Consider the following 22,168-nt stretch of genomic DNA (forward strand, 5'->3'; position numbering starts at 1 on the left):
AGGATTTTTTTCTTCATTTACTGTTGCTTATATTACAGTACTGAAGTTCTTATGTTCCATTATAGATGTATTATTACATATTGTCTGTGTCATTTTCCAGTATTTTAGTGCAGTAAATGATTGGCACTGCCGAAAGAAAAGTCCCTAGTTCTCATTAATGACAATGATTGAAAAGAGCATGTATGTGTTGATGACAAATACGGCTACATTTTACACTTGGGAGGACATCGTGGTTTGAGCGGCGTACTGGTGTTTAACATGTGTCGGACATGGATTTGTCATCGACACGGCAGGACATGTATCCTTTTAATTTTTTAATTCATTGGATATGGCGTTCGTGTCTTGGACTCCGTTCTTGTGTGCGAAGGAAATCGTCTTCCTCACCAATGAAATCTTTGCCCTCACCTCACTTGTGGAAGAGGTAGGCTTTGCCCCTAACTTGAGCACCCGTCGACCACCTCTACTTCGACTCTCGAGCAAACTAGAGGTTTCAACCCTCTTCCTTAGCAGCCCACTTATGAATGGCTTGCGGCCATTGTCACGTCGCATGCTCTCGGGTCCTCCACCTTGAGCGCACCTCTATCGTCGCATGACGTCGGAACCTTCGCCCTGAGCGCCCCACCTGCAAGCAACTCGACGATCATCGCGTGCTCTCGAGCCCTCCGCCTTGGAGCATCCCTTTGTCTTTCGCTCGCTGTTGTCGGGCCCTTTGCCCCAAGCACCCCACCAGCGAGCGACCCACTGGTCGTCACATGCCTTTGGGCGTTCGACGACCTCACCAATGTTCGACGAAGCGTCTTCCTTAGCCGTGTTGTGTCACAAGGTATACTGACTTTGTTTAGCATTTTTTACTACTAAAAACACCTATATTTGATTATTATTGTTTTATTTTTAGTTTTGATTAAATTGTTAACATATTATTAACCCATTTTATTATTTTTAATTATTTTATTTTTTTAATCTGGGTTTTTTTTATTTCTTTTGATTAAACCATTAATATATTATTAACCTTTTTTATTTTTTTAAATATGTTTTTTTACTTTTTTTGTTAAATTGTTATAATAATTTGAATAAAATATCAAGATTATTTTTCTTTTTATATATATATATATATACACACACACACACACACATGTCCTTGCCGTGTCTGTGTCCTAATTTTTTAAATAATGACGTATTGTTGTGTACGTGATGTGTCATTTCTCGTGTCTATATCTGTGTTTCTTACGATCATACCTCATTTCTTTATCATTCTATCATTGTCATTTCTTATGGGCATCAGGCATAAACAATGATAATTCACTTTATTCTTTCCTTAGTTGTCATTAAGTAATAATACACATACATGACAATCTCAAGTGATCTCATAATCTTTGCTCGGCATTTTCGAAAGGTGTTATCCAGTTTTTGTCAAAAAAAGAAATTATCCATTTTTGAATGCCTAATATTAATAATCTTAGTTTCTGATTGGAATAGATCACTGCCAGAGCAAAGTACAGTTTAGCATATGATGGAACCTTTCCCGATATATATATGCCAAATCATATAGGTGGAGAACCTTCTGACAGTTTGTCTCAAGGCGCAACCACTAGCAGTGCCTCATCTCATCCCTCTAGAAGGAATTGGAAACTGTATATGCCCAAGTCTTATCATCCTCTGTTACTTAAGCGGCATCTTGAGGACTTACACAACGCCAAAAAAGATGTTGTTGATGCTACTGCTGTGAGTTCAATTCCAAAATATCACCTTTGGTTATTTAATTGCAATTGGCTCCTTAATATCTAGAGAATCCTGGAATCATACCTGGTGTTGACCTGGTCTTTTTTGCAACATCCAATATGTCAACATCCAGCTATGTTTATAACATTCCTTGTTAGTTATTCTTGATTCAATCCACTTGAATGTTTTTCATAACTGATTATAGTTCAATATTTTTTTAATATGTAGGAAATTAGAAGGAATTTACTGGGGAAGCATATTGAAGGAAATGATGGAGATGAAAGTCTTGCATCCATGAAACTCAGAGTAAATTTTAAGATATAAGATCTAATAACATCAAATTTTGTCCAATTTTGTTTGAGAACTTACATGATTCTTGACATATTTTATGAATTTTTTTTTGATATTAGGTTTCTGAATTGGAAAAGAACTATCCTGTACCTGTTGACTTGATGATTACAGAAAATACTAATGTGCTGGTTATAACTGGTCCAAATACAGGGGGTAAAACCATTAGCTTGAAGACGGTTGGTCTAGCATCATTGATGACCAAAACAGGTTTATACATCGTAATGTTATATTATATTATATTTTCTTGCCAATTGTTTTTGTTGTCAGCAGGCATTGTGTTTGTTCAAATGAAATTTAATATCTTAGATAACCAACATCCAATGTATTTCAATTTATTTACATAACGTTTAATTTGTTTGCATTCATTTCATCACTTGATCATGTTTTTCCCATATATGGTATTATTTCATTCAATTCCAGCTTGCTTATGATTTTTAGATTTTCAAAGTTCTCTATATTGAATTAGATATTCTGCAGCTGCATCCATTTGTAGTTTTCCCAAGTTGAGGGAATCAGTGTGGTTGATCCTCTGCTTAAAACTTTGCTCTGACTTGTAATTTTATCAACTATGACTTAACAATGCTCTGAATAAACTACTTGTCATTCTCCTCTTGTACTCTGTCCAACTTTTGGTAATTATTTGCCGAAGCCACTCTCTTTCTCAACTTTGCATCTACTAAGACATGAGCACCAGTTAAAGGATGACTTCTGACATCAATTTGACTCACATGGAGAGCCTATCTATAGCTAAACCCACAATGGTGGTAAAAAGTTTAGTCATGTGACACCCTACTCCTAATTCCATTCATAGTATATATGCATGATTAGAATAGGATGTCATCATGAAATTTACTTATGCTATCAGCAATAATATAGTAGGATTATGGGCCAATTTGAAACATGTTAATTTGCCAAACAAAATAACATGGTCTCTCTTATACACAATGGTGTTTGATAGTTGTACATATGCTATAACTAGTGTTTTTAATAGATGCCTGGGCGCTTGGGTGAGGCAAGGCCCGAGCGCCTCGCATGACCTCCAGGTGATGCGATTCACTAAAGTGCCCCTTGGGGGCTCGCTTGAGCCCAGGCGCTGGGCGCCTCGGTCGAGCGCCCGAGTGAAAGTGGCATAGCACAAGAGATCGGAAGAGAAAGGACAAGAGATTAGAAGAGAAAGGGGTCTAGGTGAGACAGAGGGCATTGACCTGAAGGTGAATATAACGAAATCGATTAGTGCTCAGCTGTAGAGAATCAATCAATGCTCGATGGTGGATGGGAGGGTAGAAGGCACAACGGATGGGAGGGCATAAATGATCTTGCTGGAAGACGAAAAGATAGGGTTTTGAGGGCAGTAGATGGGAGGGCAGAAGACGCGATGCATGATGGACGAACTTGGATATAAATGCATTAAGTAGCGCATTAAGTAGCAATGAGTAGCGTAATAAGTAGCACACTACAGGGTTCTCAATTTCGATGTGTACCGCTTGGTATGAGCGGTACGTACCGGTTCGAGAGGATATCAGTATGCGGACCGTCCCCTACCGAGCGGTACCAGTGCTTTGATCGGTATTGAGGCATACCGATCAATACCTCCTCGGATTTCAATCTTTACCAAGGCGTTTCGGTCGGTACGCCCTGGCATGTTAGGTGGAGGTATTTTTAAGGTTTTAGGGTGTATCGTCGATATGTTCTACCATATCGACGATACACCCTAGCATACCGACGGTACATACCGGTATGTACCGTACCGAGTAGAGCTCGGTATGTCAATACGGATCAGTATTCAAAACTCTGGCTCACTAAGTATTAAATCACAATAAATAGCGCTCTTGGTTCCAATTTTGTTGCATCAAGATAATAATTGACTCATTCATTTCTGGATTTGGGTCAGGAATCACCCTATCGAATAAGATTGTGCTCAAATTACGAGTCAACTTCCACATTGAATGTCATCACCTATACATGCATGCAATACGTTTGTATTGTAATTCATATATCTTATTATGCAATTTATACATTAACATCATGTTTATAGTTAACTCATGACATTCATCTTATTTAAAAGATAATTTCTAAAATATATGACCACTATTTTATAATAAATTAAGCTTATACTTACTATAGTTTTAGCATAACTAATATAAATTAGGTAAGAATAGTGCCACATATCTTTTTCTATCTTTAAGGAGTGGCCTTATGCAAGGTTCGTAATTTCGGTCCATTCCAGATCGTCCTTCCGTTAATATTGAATTATCTACAGAAAAATTATTTGAATTGTTAGATTGTTTTGTATACAACTTAAACTTTAATATTCAAATGAATTAAATAATCACATGTGCAAATATATCTAATTCTACTACTAAAACGAACGATGGGCCTCCACGGGTGGTGAATCGGGGTCCTCGATCCTATATATCTTTATATCAATATGATATATTTGTTGGATCCAATCCTGAAATTGATCTCACTACACAGTGTATTGAGACACCGTATGCCATTGGTGAATCAATGTGGTGATGATTATAGGTTGATCATCGTGAATCACATATGTCCGTGGCGGCTCCTGATACGTGTATTGATGAATGTCAGGACTTTTACTTTCGTTACTGATCTACTACGTATCATACCTTTTGATTAAATAGTTCTTCCTCTTAATCCTCCCAAATTAGTCTCCTAAATTTGATCTAATCCATAAATTGTTGCTCTGTTGAGTTTAGGAGCGTCAAAATGTGAGAATAAGAGAGAGATTGTGAGTAAAAATGAGTTTAAGAGGGTTTAAGAGAGTGTGAGAATGAAATAGATTGAAAAAGAGGGAAGGAAAGAATTTAAAAACCCTTTAGAATGCTTTCAATGTTCAAATTGATCATTTGAAAATCGATATAAATCGATAACGATCAAAATCGATCGGTATTGGTCGGTAATTGTTGAAATTTCGATCGGTACTACCTGGTACACTCGATACGGGGCCAAATACCTTATATCGCTCGATAGTGGGTGGTTTGCGTGCCGGTCTGCTTATGGATCGTTATGTATCGCTCGTACCAAACGGTACGGTATTCAAATCCTTGTTTATAACTCTTAATATAAATAGTAATTTGTAGTAAAATTTTGGTAGAATTTATTTTGAATTGGGCTATACCAAAGCTGTAAATTCACCTAAAATCTACTATCAATTTGCCAATAATTCAACTTATAATCAAACGACCTAGTTGCTACCAATTAAAGAACTACACAATTCTATGAAGAATTCTTGCTTCACTACTATACTGATTAAACCATCTTAGAGTATCATAAAATTTTACAGGAACTCAGGAGACATAAAACTAAATATACACAAAATTTTAGCTCAAAACAAAATCGTTTGGAGGTTAAACTACCCTCCCAATTCAACCATCATCACCTATTTTGTTTTGTTGAAACTGGATTGAGGCTACTAAACTTATAAAATTTTTATCTTGGCGTAAAAAGATGATATTCACTTACTTTCAAAGCCTACAGAACCTTAAGAGATCCTTTTAAGACATGATTAAAACAGGGGCTAATCGTATCACTGTGGGTGTCAAATCAGCTTGAACAATACCCTTTCATGAAAACAGGGGATATTGAGTTCTTCGGCTTGGAAAACGCATAACTCTATGTATTGATCTTATATTAAAGCAATATTAGAAGCCTTAGAATCATAACAGATTCATACAAAACATATCCAAAAATTAGAGATTAAATTGAATTCTAGGATACTCAAAAGAAACCAAAAATATCAGTCTAAAGCTTAACTAAAACCCTAGGTCATATCTAGGAAATAGAGAGGTGGTGGTTTTTGAGCTGCTTAAGGGGCCGCCAAGAGGTCTTAGGTTCAATTTTTATTTTCTTTTTTTCTTAATAGAATCTTAGGGTTGATATAACTTAATATAAGCCTAATTTGGATTGACAAAAATAAAGAGTTTTTGTCTAATTTGATCTTTGAATCTTACTTATGTTTCTTAACATTTTTAGTGTAGTATTCCTTTTTGATTTTTCATCTCCACTTAATTATCCATTACTTTAACTATAAATAAATCAATTTGTTATCCTCTACATATATGATGTTTAAACTTCAAACTCATTAACTTTAAACATAATCAAATTCATTCAGGTCTTGAGAATCACTTAAGGCCTATTACAATGTGAAAGTCTCCTCTAATCACTATATACATGTTTATTGCCATGGCTTAGCCTTATACTTAAGTCTGCTAGCACATTTAGGCTTATTGTACTGGAGGACCAAACCTTTTCACTACAAAATATACTTAAAAATCAGGCATTGATGTTCATATATACATTAAACCAGGGTTTTGAATACCGATTTGCATCGGCGTATTGAGCTATGCTTGGTATGGTACATACTGGTATGTACCGTTGGTACGCCAGAATGGGTCAACTAATATCCTATCGGAAGGTTTGTCTCAAGAGGTCAAAGGGACCAAGATTTTGGCTCCTTCGGTTCCTTATTGGGCTCAGTAAATTGTAGTCTTAGACACATGTTGTAGTGCACATATACAAGCTTCTCCAACCATTTATATGACAACTAGTTGCGGACCTTAGTGTGAATCAAAGCAAATGTTGACCAATTATGTTCACTTGCACTCGATGTCACCGTTTGTGAAGCTACATGCACCACAACCTTTTTTAGATTAGGCAGGATCTTGCAAATCATATTGGAATGAATTGATTGGTTAGATAAGGAAAACCATGCACCAAACCTTTAACCAGTTCAGTTCACTAATAAGATCATTTTTAATTTTAAAAGACCAAAGTACCCATAGTAATGCTTTAAATAAGTTTTTGCCTCCCGAATTATCACATTCAGGAGGTGTGACCCTGTCGTAAATCAATAATATTAAAATTTCATTAACAATCCAACCTAGGATCCAAACTAACATTTGAGGACATTGAGAAACATTCAAGTATCATTTACATCCATAAAATCTGTGCAGTTTATAATCATATACCACATCACTTAAACTTTTATAAAAACCTAAGCCAATTAACAAAACATTAATCACACTTATAAATCCACAAGTGTAAGAATTTGTACAATCAGAACTCCAACCATTTACCACAAGTTCATATCATCGTAAACTAAATTTAACATTCCAAAATTCTAAACGTGAGAGGTCTTTTAAAACTTTTACATGATACATAAATTCAGATTCATCGATAATATTTCATTACATACAAAATATACTTATACAACAACCACATTATATCAACCAACAAGACTTGCCCAAAATATGAAATATTTCATATGCCATTGATATGCGTCGAAACATTTCATACGTCATTGATATGCTTTGAAATGTTTCATAAGCTATTAATATGCTATGAAACATTTCATATGCCATTAATATGTTCTGAAATGTTTTATATGCCGTTGATATGCTTTGAAACATTTCATACGCCATTGATATGCTTCGAAATGTTTCATATGCCATTGATATACTTCGAAACATTTCATACGCCATTGATATGCTTCGAAATGTTTCATATGCCATTGATATGCTTCGAAACATTTCATACGCCATTGATATGCTTTGAAATGTTTTATATGTCATTGATATTCTTCGAAACATTTCATACGCCATTGATATGTTCTGAAATGTTTCATTTGCCATTGATATGCTCTGATACCACCTCTATCACGCTCCCCCCCGAATTCAGGAGACGTAAACTAATCTTAAATCAATAATATTAAATTTCATTAACAATCCAATCCAATCTAGGATCCAAACTAATATTTGAGGACACGGAAAAATAGTCAAACATCAATCGTATCCATAAAACTTATGCATTTTACAATCATACACCACATCACTCGATGATTCATAAAATCCGAAACCAACTCAACAAAACAATAACCAGATCATAGATCCACAAGTGTGGGAATCTATACAATCACAAAACTAATGTTTACTACAAGTTCATATCATTATTCAAATTATACTTAACATTCCAGAATCCTAAATATGAGAGGTCCTTTAAACTTTTACAAAGCACATTAGTTCAGATTTACCATCAACATTTCATTAGATGCAAAGTGTACTTATACACTTATACAACAAAAACATATCAACCAATAAAGATTTGCCCAAAATCTTCTAGCTTTTCGCTAATTCAACATAATTCAAACATCTCAGTGAGTGATAAGCTAACTTAAAAAATTTATATAGCAACGGAGTGAGATACGAAGCTCAGCAAACGACTAACATATCCAAGACAAAAGAGGACAATTTTAAACAAACAGGGTATCAAAATGCAAGGTAAGGATACAAGAGTTCATAGACAGCCACTCATCGAATGCAGAATTACAATATCTTTTCATTCGAAACATGTTTTGTTCATAACAATAGAGTAGAGATTAATTAGAGCATATCATTGTTATAAAAAGCATTTAGGCACGTATGAAATGACATAATAAGCATTTAAACGTATATCAAAGGTGTAAGAATGTTTATAAGCATATACAAAACATTTCGGAGCATATCAAGTGAACAAATAACAAACATAAGCTTGTATGTCATATTTTATGTTGCATGTATTTCATTCTTATCCAAAGCATATATAAAAACACATAAGCAATGTTTGGATATCATACCAAAAACATAGAGGGTGAAGTGGGATTACACATAATATGATCCATCTATTTCTGGATAACCACCAAACATAAGTCTCCTACGTTTGGGAGCTCCATTCACCCACATCTGAGTGAAGTCATAGGGGGCTGGCAAAGCATCGAAGGCTCTAAGCATAACTCCCTTTACCATTTCTGGCAAAGGTTCACAATATCCCACAAACATCATATTACAAAAGGACATTATGAACAATAAGATTAGCACATATCGTAAGCACATGCGAAACAACGAAATATACATGTGCCTATACGAAATAATACGATGCAAACGTATACTTTATATCAAGGTTCGCAATACCGTACCGTACCGGTATTTCGACCTGGGCTCGGTACCGGTACGGTATTTCGACCTGGGCTCGGTACCGGTACGGTACGGTATACCGAGCGGTACACCTGGGTGTACCGAGTACTGTAGCAGTGCTACAGTGCTACAGTGCCTCGGACCGGTAACAGTCGGTCCGCGTACCGAAAACCTATCGGACCGGTACGTACCGTTCATACCGGGCGGTATGGCTCGGTACGGCAGACCTTGCTTTATATAATAGATTCAAGTGTGCAAATAATTTAAGAATGAGCATACAAGAATTCAAAACAATAATATAAAGCTCAATTGAAGAAATGATTTTAGCTAAAATCAATTTCCAAAAACAAGAATAGGCAAAATTGACAAAAACTTAATTATTGTAGAATTTGAAAGACACATTTTATGAATTATTTGAATAACCAATTATGCTCCAATTTGCTCAAAATATGTGTCATTTGAAAGATATATCAAACTAGTTTTAGATAAATTATGTTTAGTATGAATTAGAGTTTTCAGCAAGGAGTTATAAACGGTTTAGTAACCAAAGGTCAGAGAACATCATATATGTTTTGTACAATTTTCAAAGTTGATTAAAACAGATGTTTCAATAGGCATTTGTGTTTTAAATCTTTCATATCAGGTATGAAAAGGAAGATCTATAAGTCTAATTTCTTATGAAACAGGTTTTACCATAATTGGATTCTTTAACAGAGAGTTATAAGTAAAAGAATAACCGAAAGGTCGGAACATACATTCTCTGTTTTACAGATTTTATAGGGTCAATTGAAATAAAAGTTTGGATAGGCATTTAGACTCCAAATTTGCCAATCTTGGTAGCAACAGAAAGATCTATGAGTTTATTTTTGGATGAATTTAGTTTTTCCCAAATCAGAGTTCGGTGCAGAAAGTTATGGCTAGGATAAAGCAGTTAGGTCAAAATTTTAAAAAATTTCAGATTCATAGTTTTATTCCTAAACAAGAGAGAAATTATGTGTAAAGCTAATATCTTTCGAATTTTACAGAATTGAGATAAAATCAAGGATCAAGATTACTGTAGGATGGGGTTAGAACACTTACCTATGGGGTTAGAATTTTTGAGCAAAAAGACCCTAAGCCCCAAATTTTCTCTTTTTTTTTTTCTTCTTTTTATCTTTCTCTCTTCTCCAACATAGGCTGCCTTCTCAGGTTCCTTAGGAACGAAGGCAGAGAGGCTTAGGCAGTGGATTTTTTTTTTTGAAGTTTAGTCCTTGTATTATTTATATTTATGATTAGGTCCTCATAATCTACAAATAGGTCCTCAGATTTTTACAAATAGGTCTTTAGATTTTATAAATAGGTTCTCAGATTTATATTTAGGCTCTTCTGTAGAATTCAAAATGGGTACTAACATTATAATTACATCCTTATGCGAAAATTTAGAAATAAGGGATGTTACACTGTCCCCTCTTAAAAGAAAATTTTAGTCATCTAAATTTATCATACCTCTATCGATGAAAAGATGAGGATAAGCTTTCTTCATTTCCTCCTCTGGCTCACAGGTTGTTTCCTCCCTAAAATGATGCCTCCAAATTACTTTAACTAGATGGATGACCCGATTCTTTAGAATGTTTTCCTTCTTATCAATAATTTGAGTGTGTTCTTCCACATAAGACAAGTTTTTATCGATCACAATCGGCTCATATTTAATGATATGAGAGAGATCAGGTATATAGTTTCTGAGCACTGAAACATGAAATGTATCATGGATATCGGATGTGTTGTTCCTCCACCTCGATTGATGTAATCACAATGAATACACTGTCAATGAAGACATCTCCAAACGACGAGCATGATCCCAAGCCTTATCAATTGAATAAGGTGTGATTTTGCATGATCACTCATTGACTCTAATTATAGTCATTAGACTATAATCATCCTATTAAATACAAGAAATAAATTTTAGAAAACAACTAAATTCATAATGAAACAGCTAATTATAAGCTGTAATTAGGCCTAATTATCCCAAATTGGGCCTAAAGGTTTGCTAATGACCCTAATTATGCCTAAACTTAAGAGAAACACACTAAACGGATGTGATTAGGCTTAATTGCTCAAATTGGCCTTAAAAGTGACAAAATATAACTAATTGGTGCTAATCAGTCATTAATCATCACAATAGAAACCTAATTGGGTATTAAGGTATTAAATTGACAATAGAATCATCTAATTTTACTTTATTCTTATTAAATACAAGAAAATAACTTTAAAAAAAGAACTAAATGCATAATGAAACAACTAATTATAAGTTATATTAGACCTAGTTACCCCCAAATTGGACCTAAAAGTTAGCTAATGGACTTAAACACACTAATCATGTGTTAGGAAGATACGATTAGACCTAATTAATCCAAAATTCATCATAAAGGTAACAAAATAACACTAATTGACTCTAATTACACATTAATCACCATATTAAATACATGAAAAGAATCATAATTGGATCTTAAGGTATGAAAAATGACAATAGAATCATCTAATTTCACTTTATTCATATTAAATACAAGAAATAAACTTTAAAGAAAAACTAAATTCATGATGAAACAACTAACTATTTCCTATAATTAGGCCTAAAAATTAGCTAAGGACCCTAATTGTTACTAAACTTAAGAGAAGCACACTAATCATATGTTAGGAAGACGTGATTAGACCTTATTACCCTTAAATTTACCTAAAAGAAGATAATAAACCTAATTGAGCCTTTTTTTAGAGAGGCACACTAAACCTTGACATAATGTGATTAGGCTAATTACCCCCTGAATTGGCCCCAAAAGTAAGGTAATGGCCCTAATTATGTCTAAACTAAACAGTAAGACACTAATAACCATTAACTAGATGCTGTTAGAGAAAGTTAGCTCTAATATCAAGAGAAATACATTGATCAACCATAAATAGTCATAATAAGACACTAATTTGGATCTAAATATGTTCAAATATTACTAAAACATTGAAAGAGCATAAATACCTTTTAATTGAAGAGATCTTCCACCAAATGATGCCTTTGAATGATGTCCCTCTGATGGAAGGCTCTGATCACCAATTACGAAGCTTAATTGAGAAAGAGACTGTGAAAGAGTAAGAGAGAGGGGGGCGGGGAAGAGTTTGAGTGAGAGGGAGTGAAAGAGGGGAGGGAGGGATGTTTGAAAGGGTATATCTAGCCTAAAAAATGTGTCCAATGGTCAAATTGATTGTTGGACCAGCCTTGATTTGAGCCATTGATCTGGTACTATCAAAATCCAACGATAATGATCGAGTTTCGACCATTTTGCTCGATATAGGGGATGTGCTGGGTAGTACATAGTACACCCCCACCTGGGACGTGTTGTTTGATATGAGCTGGTTTGCATATTGATTGTCGGGCAGAGTGATATGTATCGCTCGTATCATACTATATCAGGTGGTACGACGAACCTTGGTTTTATCTTATTTTCTTTAGAACGAAAGATGGTTAATTACCATAGACTTTTGTGCTGGTTTTTATTTTCACCTGACCAATATATGTATGTCCATATTTACAAGAACTATTGCTAGCATAATATCAACTTTGGCAGCTTCAAATTGAATTATAGTGTCCCAAAATCAATCTATGCACGAAATTAGATGCAAAGTTTAGCAGTTTTGACAGCATAACGTTTTCATTTGATTAGTATGTCTATTACAATCCTTCAGATAGGATATTAGTTCAACTCCCGTTCTTTTTCCCTCTCTTTCTATATAAACATACATGTCTGTGTATATATTCTATGAATTTTTGTATTATATTTGCCTATCTTTATAGTTATTATCTATGTCTATCGATCTTTTGATCTCTGTTTGTTTTCATGCATATGCATGTGTAATATATGTATATTACACACACACACACACACACACACACACACACACACACACCCACAAACACACACACACATATATATATGTATATATGTGTACATATATGTGCACATATATATGTACATACATACATACATACATATATATATATATACATATATATACACACATATACATACATATATACACATATACATACATATATACACATATACATACATACACATATATATACATATACACATACATACATACATATACATACATATACATATACATATACATATATATATATATACATACATACATATATATACATATACACATATATATATATACACGCACACACACACACACACACACACACAGATATATATATATACACACGCACACACACACACACACATATACATATACATATACATATACATATACATATACATATACATATACATATACATATACATATACATATACATATACATATACATATACATATATATTAGGCAACACTATGGTACACAATCTCATCATCAAATCCCTAATTACTTTGTAGACCATAAGAACCACTTGAGATGATTGGCTAGTACCTATGTGACATTGCTTCTCAAAACAGTGGCTATCACTTAGCATCTCTTTCCACCTGAGTGGGGGAGAGACTAGAGAGTATATACATATTAGCAAATGACTAAGTGATCTGAGGTTGAAACACAGTTGATGTTGAATCTAAAGGATCTATAGTTAGATAAATACCTACGGTAAAATAGTACATAAACTGCTTGGCGTGAAGTTATAGGTCCCTTTTTGGTTGAAGTAATTCTTTCATGCAAAGAACTCAATTTTGTGCTAAGGGTAGTTTGATAACCTGTTACATTCTTCCCAATAAGGCGGATGCTTTTGATCCTGCTCGGACAGTAGTATGTGTTATTTATTAACATCCTGGCATGGGTAGAGCAATTAAATCAACTTTCTACGCATTATAGAGATTTGTCATTATGTGTACAGCAAATAGAGAGAAATATTACTCTCTATGCACGTGGTTTGGCAAATAGTTTAAAGGAAAATTAGGTCAGCCAAGGAAAAAATTGTCTAGTTAAAGAAAGAATTGTCATTATGTGTGAACTGTGGACTATAAAACGTCTAGTTAAGCAGACTTTCCTAACAGTCAAACTGTAATAGTGTAATTATTATATTTTTATTAATTGTAGTTGAAGCATGGTGTTATTTTCATCTCAGAGTATCAGTGATATACCTACATTAAGTTAGATTTTTGTAATTTTAACTACTTTATAGACTAAATAGTTTTTTTGTGTTTCTTTCAATCTTTTAGTCTGACATCTGACATGTTCTTGTCTCTGAAATGTGTAAATTCAGCTTCTATCAGCACAAAACGCTTTTCAATTTAAGGAATTCTCTTCATTTTTTAGTATATAATCATGAAATTATTGAACAAAGGTTCCTTATATTGGTTGATAATTGTTTCCTTTTTGTTATGAAGAAAGATATATAGTTCAATTTATTTGGCATTTTCTCTATTTGATTCACAATAATTTTGTTTCAAGAAATTATGGAGCTTTTTTTTATTTTAAAATTCAAACGGTAAACTTTTGTGTATTGCAGGTCTGTATGTTCTAGCTTCTGAGCCAGTTAAAATTCCTTGGTTTGATGGAATATATGCCGATATTGGAGATGAGCAATCTTTGACCCAATCATTGTCAACCTTCTCTGGCCATCTGAGACAAATTGGCGTAAGTTTATTGATTTTAATATCAACAATAATATATTAGTTTGAAGAATACATTATCTGATTAGTTAGTCTTCCGTTGTACTCAAAGTTTCATTTACACAACTCGATAGTTCTCATATAGTAAATCCCAAGGCAACACAAAATAACACCTTTAGCCTTGACGTATAATTTAAAAGGCTCAGATTAGAAGGCTCAAATCAAGTGTTACAAGAAAAAAATGTCATTGTTGGGGATGACTTCATCATTTAGTATGTTTGATTTTAAGGTATTACTCAGAAAATAAAGAGTCCCAAAAAGATAGGGAATACTAACAAAATATAAGAGAAGGAAAAACACAAAACATAAGGACACATTTTTCAAACATGGTCTTATTAGTGTTTGTAACTTGGGTGTTGCTAAAGCTTTTGTTTTCCAAAGATTAACCAGTGAACATGGAAAATTCTAATATCATTGGAAAATTTCACAAATACCCACATTTTGAATGGTTTGGAGCTGTAACTTAAAAAAAATTAGATGAAATCCATAGTAATTTTTGCAGCTTGTTTGATGCTTTTTTGTGTCGAATTTGGTTAGACACAATATAAAAATATTCAAACCATGGTTCGAGAGAAACTTAGGCATTTGAAGTTTGTTTGTGGCTTTCATTATGGTGAAATGTAATATAAGGTATTCTTTTTGTTTCAAGAAAATAATAAGTTTTTTAAGAGTCCTTCTGGTATGTTCAATATTCTAAAATATTTCTTTGGAGTTAAAACTCTTTCCTCTTGTATGTATATCCTTTTGCCAGGCTATTCGTTCACAATCGACACATAAGTCGTTGGTTCTCTTGGATGAAGTAAGCACCATATGCCAAATTCACTTTTAACTATATGTTACTTTTTTCGGAATTAATTTTCCTTATGAGGATAAAGGTTCTCGTTTAATCTTACGTATATGTGTATTTCATGGATCATTTTTTGTCAAGTTATCAACATCATGTTTCATACCAGGACTTAATATTGCCTCATGATATTGTTATAAGATGTGTACCAAAAATCATCAAAGATTGTTTAAATCTAAAGGATTGATGCACTTGCCATAAAGACCATGTTTATGCACGTGCATTTTTTTCTCTTTTAGTTATCTGGAAAGATTCCTTTCAGTGTGTTGTTTATATGTTACACTTTTCTATAAATGTTATCGCCATTGGCTGATATGCGTCCAACTTGAAACAAAGGAATAATTTTCTACATGTTGCAGAATATTTAGACTGATCACCAATATGACCTTGTTGCTTCTGAGTGGTCTTTATCTGAGCAATTGTTGCTATGTTTACTTCAACTTCATGTGGTTGATTTCCTATTCCTCCTGGCCAATCTGAGGCTCTTGTTTTGCCTATTGTGAGGTATCTTCTTCCTATAGACATTTTGTGCTCATCAAATATCCTTTTCTGTTTTTGTTTTTGGAAGTGGAAATTAAATTATGGCCACTAAGTGAATAATTTGGGATAGAAAATCACAAACAAAATGATGGATATCTTTTGTTTTTTTTATCTTTAGTACCTCAAGACCTGACAATGTAGTGCACTCTTCTTTTTGGTTTTCTTAACTGGTCAGCTTTGAAGCTTTTTAACTTGGTCATCTGATCTATGGAATTGATATTCTTGTATTAAAGTACAAGATGATGGGATTTTCATCTTAACCTAAAGTGAAACACAGCGAAGACAGTTGTCATGCAAATTTGAAGGCTGAATATCCATGCTAATTTTGTTTCTGATCTCTGCAAAATGTTGGTTAGCCTTGTAGACGACTAGTTGTCCTTTATTTTTTTCTTTCCTTTCTTTTTTTCGAAACAAATTTAAGTTTGCAAAAATAACTTATCAGTAAGAGTTACAAAACCAGATTCTTTAAGGAATCCTATGGTTAAACATGTGGTTAAGTTATTTCGCGTGAATCGACTTAGATACTTCATGCAATGCATAGCACATGCTGGTGATAGTGAAAATGAGCTGTATCTGTTAGACTTGTGTTCATACAATATTTGGTTTGCAAGGAACTATCTTCTATTTATAGATACCAGAAATATAGGTACATAATATGGATTTTGGGCTTTATGTCCTATAATTGTTCTCAGTTATTTAATGCCCCTCTGTTCTTTAAGACCACATTACAAGTAATCAATTTTTTATCCTTATGTATAAGCTTGAAGACTCTTATATTGTATTTAAATGACTATTATTTTTTGGTTTAAACTTTAAAGTACACTATGTTGTTTGTGATCGAGAACTACATAGTTACAGGCCTATGTCTTGATGCTTGTTATGGAGCCCATCAGGACGGGCAACTATTATCACAGTATTTACTTTCATAACTAAGTCCAGATGCTTGGTTTGGGTCCCATTAATGCAAGCTGTTTTATTGGCATGCTTCAATATATTCATATGTGATGCCTGTCATTACTTGTGTGCACATGTTGAGACATCCTAGTTGCCAATTTAGTCCCACATTGTATGTAGGGGACAATAGAATTGGTATGTAAGTCTGGTCAAAGTGGTGCAGTATGCTGGTAGACCACCATATGTTGATGGAAAAGAAAATAGAAAAAGCTGGGGAAGAAATGGACATATAATAGAAAGGGAGGGGGGCCCAGTACTCAACATTTCTTCTTCCCTTGCAACATTGCTTTCAGGCAGACTTGAAGAGATGGGCCCTTATTGCATGATTGAAAATGTCTGGTTCAGTTTGGCTATTAATCAATTAAGGCTCGTTTAGTTCGGCTCACTGCAATTGGGTTTGAGGGTTCGACGGTCAGTCTGCAGCTACAGGTTCTGTATTTTACAGTTTACCAACTGTTGACTCTGATATTAGTTTATACAATACCATCAGTTGGTGTTCCTTATGATAACTAATTCATTTCATTGTTTAGGTTGGTGCTGGGACTAATCCACTTGAAGGAGCAGCTTTAGGAATGTCAATTCTAGAATCTTTTGCTGAAACTGGGTCTTTTCTAACTATAGCTACAACACATCATGGAGAACTTAAAATGCTGAAGTACAGGTTTGTATAAAACTTCTTGAAAGATAAAATAATCACATTTAGATAGGAGTATTGTAGATTAATGTATATAAAGGACATCTATGAGATGAGGATTTTCACATGTTAAAGCCATCATGATGGTGACAATCTCAAGTTCTGCATTTTATGATGTCATGATGTGTAGTATTACAACTACCCATCACTTAAAAGTTAATATGACTTTCATTGAAAGCAGCTTCATTATGTTAAACAATCATTGTCATTATCTGCAGCATGATGGAATTGAGTGTTTAATTAATTGGAACTTAGAAAGGGCCATCTTCCTTGTTTGTCCTCTTCTCCTCCTCTTTATACCTTAGGATGAAGCCTTCCTTCTTTTTCTCCTTTGTACTGCTGCTGCAATTTTCTTTCTGGAATGTACTCTAAAACTTGGAACTTAATAGCCCAAATTACTAAAACTGATGGTACTTGAATTCCACAAATTTGACTGAAGCTGAAAATGATAAGAGGAGTCAAGATCTAAAACCTCTATTTATGCATGAATTCATGATATTTTAGATACGTTATATTTATGTGCAATGCTTTTCGACTTTTTAAATTTTGAGTGACATTTTGCAAAATTCATGTTACAGGAATGATGCATTTGAAAATGCATGTGTGGAATTTGATGAATTGAGTTTAAAGCCAACATATAAGATCCTCTGGGGAGTGCCAGGTTTTCTCTCCCCTCGTGATATTCATCAATTTCATTTATTCTATGAGTTAATTTCTGTGAAAGCTTTAAAATTTTTTAATTGATCCTTTTGCTTGCCAAGTCTCAACTATATATATAATAATAGAAGCTTTTAGGATAATTAATCATAAGGGTCCATTTTTTAAAATTTGCTGACCTTTTGTTTCTAAATCATGACTTATTAATGATTTTCAATTATCTGAAATGGACTCATGCAAAGGAGCACTATAGTGGCTTCTCTTCTACCCAAAAATGAAAAAATAAAAACCTCAAGACTAATAGGAAACACTTGAAAGTTGTATGCAATATTTTAAAGAAATAAAACAAGGCACCAAATGCTGAGTACCGGTGGACCGAGGAAAGGAATAGTTACAATGGTAAAGAAATGTACACCCATCGTAATGGAAATTAGAGGGGCATCCTTCACTTTTTTCCCCCAAAATGGCATGAATACATCTCTAAAACGAAAAGTTGAGAAGCCAGTTAACTTGATATATCAATTATCACTGGGGCACTAGACTTATTGAACAGATAATAGAGAAATGCCTGCCTTGCCTTTTCAGAGAAATGACAATCCAAGGAGATGCAAAAATGGATAATTGCATCAACGATTAACTTCAACATTCTTGATGTAAATAATTGAAGCTGATTTATTTCTGAAATTAATTTGCTGATATAGAATACACATTGCTACATGGTCTTAAAGTAAAATTGGTTAACATTGTTGAGAAAATGCAGCAATTTTTGTTTACTTGTTTGATAGGATGGAAAACTAAGATGAAGCTGAAACTGGATTAGATTCGGTTTTCTTAATTATTTGGACATGAAACCTCAGATAAAGCTGTGTGCTAGGTTGGAAGAGAGGAACACAAGAAAAGCAAAGATAAGAGGAGTGTTAACTTAATTAAAATTCTAGTATTACTCTTACAGATAAGATTTGACTGGTTACAGAGAGTTGTGCTTTTTGCTAAGAACTTTCTGATCAGCAAAACAAACTTTGCGTGTTAATAGAATCTCAAATATGCTTAACAAGAATTAATGTAACCGAAAGACATGGGTGTAAATTGAATAAGAAACTAACTTCTTCTAAATACTATAGCTAGTACTTCTTTGTTTAAATAACTATATGGCTATGCAAATGTCTTTGGCCTAATCCCAGCTTCAAGGGAGCAAATTATGGATCAATGCATTTCCATATAAGATCTTGCTATTATTTGAGTAGCTTGACTTAATATCTTACTATTATATCTAGCTCCTATCTTTTGTTTTGAGATTACTGCAATGGACAAAAACAACATAATTAGTAAGGACATGATAGTTCTAGTGAAGGCAGAGAGACCCAGAAAGGAAAAGTATAAAAGGCTCATCTTCTTTATACCCCTTAAATATGATATTCTTTATGATGCAATGAAAGCCCTTTCCAACTTGGTTCATGGTTAGCATTTGCAATCAAGTAACTGTTAATTTCACTAACAAAAGATTTAAGATGCATATATGTTGCAACATATATGCATGGACATGCAACATATTTGATTGCATATATGTTGCAGATATGTTCCTTAATGTCACTAACAAAAGATTTAAGATGCCAATAGGAGAACATCCTTGGCACATCTTAACAAGTTCCAACGCATCAGTTTGAATTTCAATTTGACTGATCTTCTACTTGGCCCATTTCAGTCCCTCAATTATGGCACTGGCACTCTGCCTGTTTTGCATTATTGTAGGGAATACATCCAGCAGCCACTATATTCCCCCTTTTGTCCCTTAGAAGGAATTCAGTACCTACAAAAATCCAAAGATGGAGATAAGGAACCATCACATTCTAGTGAGAACTCAGCTGAACTAGATTGAATATCCTGTTGGTGGACCTGGTACCCTCGATTGCCCCAAGTATCAAGCTGATTATTATCATAATCAGTAGTAAAAGCTAGAGCCTTACACCAGATAGTGGAATGTCTGTCCAGCTGGTTGTGATATAAGGAATCATTACAATTAAGCCAAAGGAATCATTACACTAAGTATCCAGATTGGGAGTTGGCAATTAAACTTCTAAGTCATGTAGGATCATGTCCTTCTTAGTCATATCATGTCCTTCCTCAAGCTTTGCCACAACCCATTAAGGTGTTCAAATGTGATGTTTGTTCTTCGTTGGAACAGGTTTCGGTATTCTTGGGCAAATAAAAAAAATACATGTTTGGTGGAATTAGTGTAGTTCTTGTAGACAGAACAAGGGGATATTGGCCATGTGTAAATCTTGAGAAAAGGTCAGAATTGGGTAATTTATTCCAAAGCATTTTCCAAAGAAAGATTTGAACTTTAAGGGGTGTCGAGATTCCAAATTTCCTTCCAACCTGGCCATCCAACCTCTCCACACAGGTCCTCCGTCTAACCGAAAGGCACTTTTTTCTGCATGCACAGAGTAAGTGTCCATATCCAGCTGTCAGAGGATATAAATATAATATTAACCTGTTGAACACCACTTATATGATGATTGGTTATATGGATCATCTTTGTAGGTTAACCTAGTGATGATGTATATTAAGTTCACTATTAATAAGAAAAACATTAACATATTTTGTTACAGGCCGTTCAAATGCAATCAATATTGCTGAAAGATTAGGTTTGAACTTTGTTATAGTAGATGGTGCACGTAAACTACTTGGAACAGCAAACGCAGAAATCAACGAGGTAAACTATCTAAATCATTATATTGCTACTATGGTTGCAACTTGCAAACAATGTTTTTGAATCTATTTCAAAGCTTAAAGATTTGACTGCTTCATTTAACTGTATAAATTAACTCACTAAGTCATTAAATGCCAATTTATTGCTTGCAAATGATTTGATATTAAATGCATAAAAAATAATTATATGTATTTATTACCTTTCTTGAGGATTATTTATGATAATATGAAATATTTACAAAAATGTATCTGAATATTTGCTTTAACTCTTAGTGTGCAAAATTTAAATTTCTTTTGATGATGACTAGTGATTTATAAAGGTGCACGAGCAAGGCAAGGCGAGGCTCGAGTGACTCATATAAGGGCTAGGCGACGTTCTTCAATAAGGCATCGCCTGGGCGCTCGCCCGAGCCCAGGCGTCGGGCTCTTCGAGCGAGCACCCGATTGATATAAGACAACTGGGTTCGGTTAAATATGTGTTAGTTGGTTCGATTGAACCAACTAACGCACGCAGTTACCTCAAAACCTATGTGTGACCTCGACTCCCAACCCTAGCGTATGCTTTCTCCCTCTACCTTCGTCGTCGACGATTTCTTCCTCTGTATCCGTCGCCGACGATTTCTCCTTCTACCTTCATCGCCGACGATTTCTCCCTCTACCTCTATCGTCGATGATTTATCCCGCTGGCTTCGAGTCTTCCTGTATCGTCGATCAGAGTCTCCTTAGCTTCCGTTGCTAACCGTTGTTTGTCGTTGCTATCCGTTGTTGTTACCGCTGCTGCTGCTGTCCGTTGTTGTTGCTTGCTCCTCTCCGTGACTCCACTGCCACTGTTCGCTACCTCTTGTTGTCTGCGACTCCATTGTCGTCGTTGCTGTCTATTGCTGTGGCTGTTATCCGTTGCGACTCCATTTTTTTTCCCTTTTAATAGTTATACTCTTTCCTTCTAACTATTGTTAACAATAAATAATATACTATTAACAATAGATTATTAATTATTGTACAAAATAATCTTTATTTATTAGATTAATAATATTATATATTTTAATATTTTAATATTTTAATATTTTAGAGCGCCT

The 22,168-nt window shown here is 34.3% G+C and overlaps 1 protein-coding gene across 6 annotated transcripts in view; it reads left to right on the plus strand.

The window, feature by feature from the left end:
• Window positions 1–22,168, plus strand: part of LOC135610258 (uncharacterized) — a 50,135-nt gene that overhangs the window by 13,144 nt on the left and 14,823 nt on the right. For 5 of the 6 annotated variants that reach the window (XM_065104543.1, XM_065104546.1, XM_065104547.1 and 2 more), the window contains exons 10-17: window positions 1,477–1,722; window positions 1,948–2,025; window positions 2,130–2,277; window positions 14,532–14,659; window positions 15,446–15,493; window positions 17,563–17,693; window positions 18,305–18,387; window positions 20,993–21,096. In XM_065104543.1, coding sequence (XP_064960615.1) covers window positions 1,477–1,722; window positions 1,948–2,025; window positions 2,130–2,277; window positions 14,532–14,659; window positions 15,446–15,493; window positions 17,563–17,693; window positions 18,305–18,387; window positions 20,993–21,096 — 966 coding nt within the window. The remainder of the gene's footprint in view (window positions 1–1,476; window positions 1,723–1,947; window positions 2,026–2,129; window positions 2,278–14,531; window positions 14,660–15,445; window positions 15,494–17,562; window positions 17,694–18,304; window positions 18,388–20,992; window positions 21,097–22,168) is intronic. The other variant, XM_065104549.1, reaches the window with a different exon arrangement.

The sequence above is a fragment of the Musa acuminata genome, chromosome BXJ2-4, assembly GCF_036884655.1.
Source record: "Musa acuminata AAA Group cultivar baxijiao chromosome BXJ2-4, Cavendish_Baxijiao_AAA, whole genome shotgun sequence".
Classification (NCBI taxonomy): domain Eukaryota; kingdom Viridiplantae; phylum Streptophyta; class Magnoliopsida; order Zingiberales; family Musaceae; genus Musa; species Musa acuminata.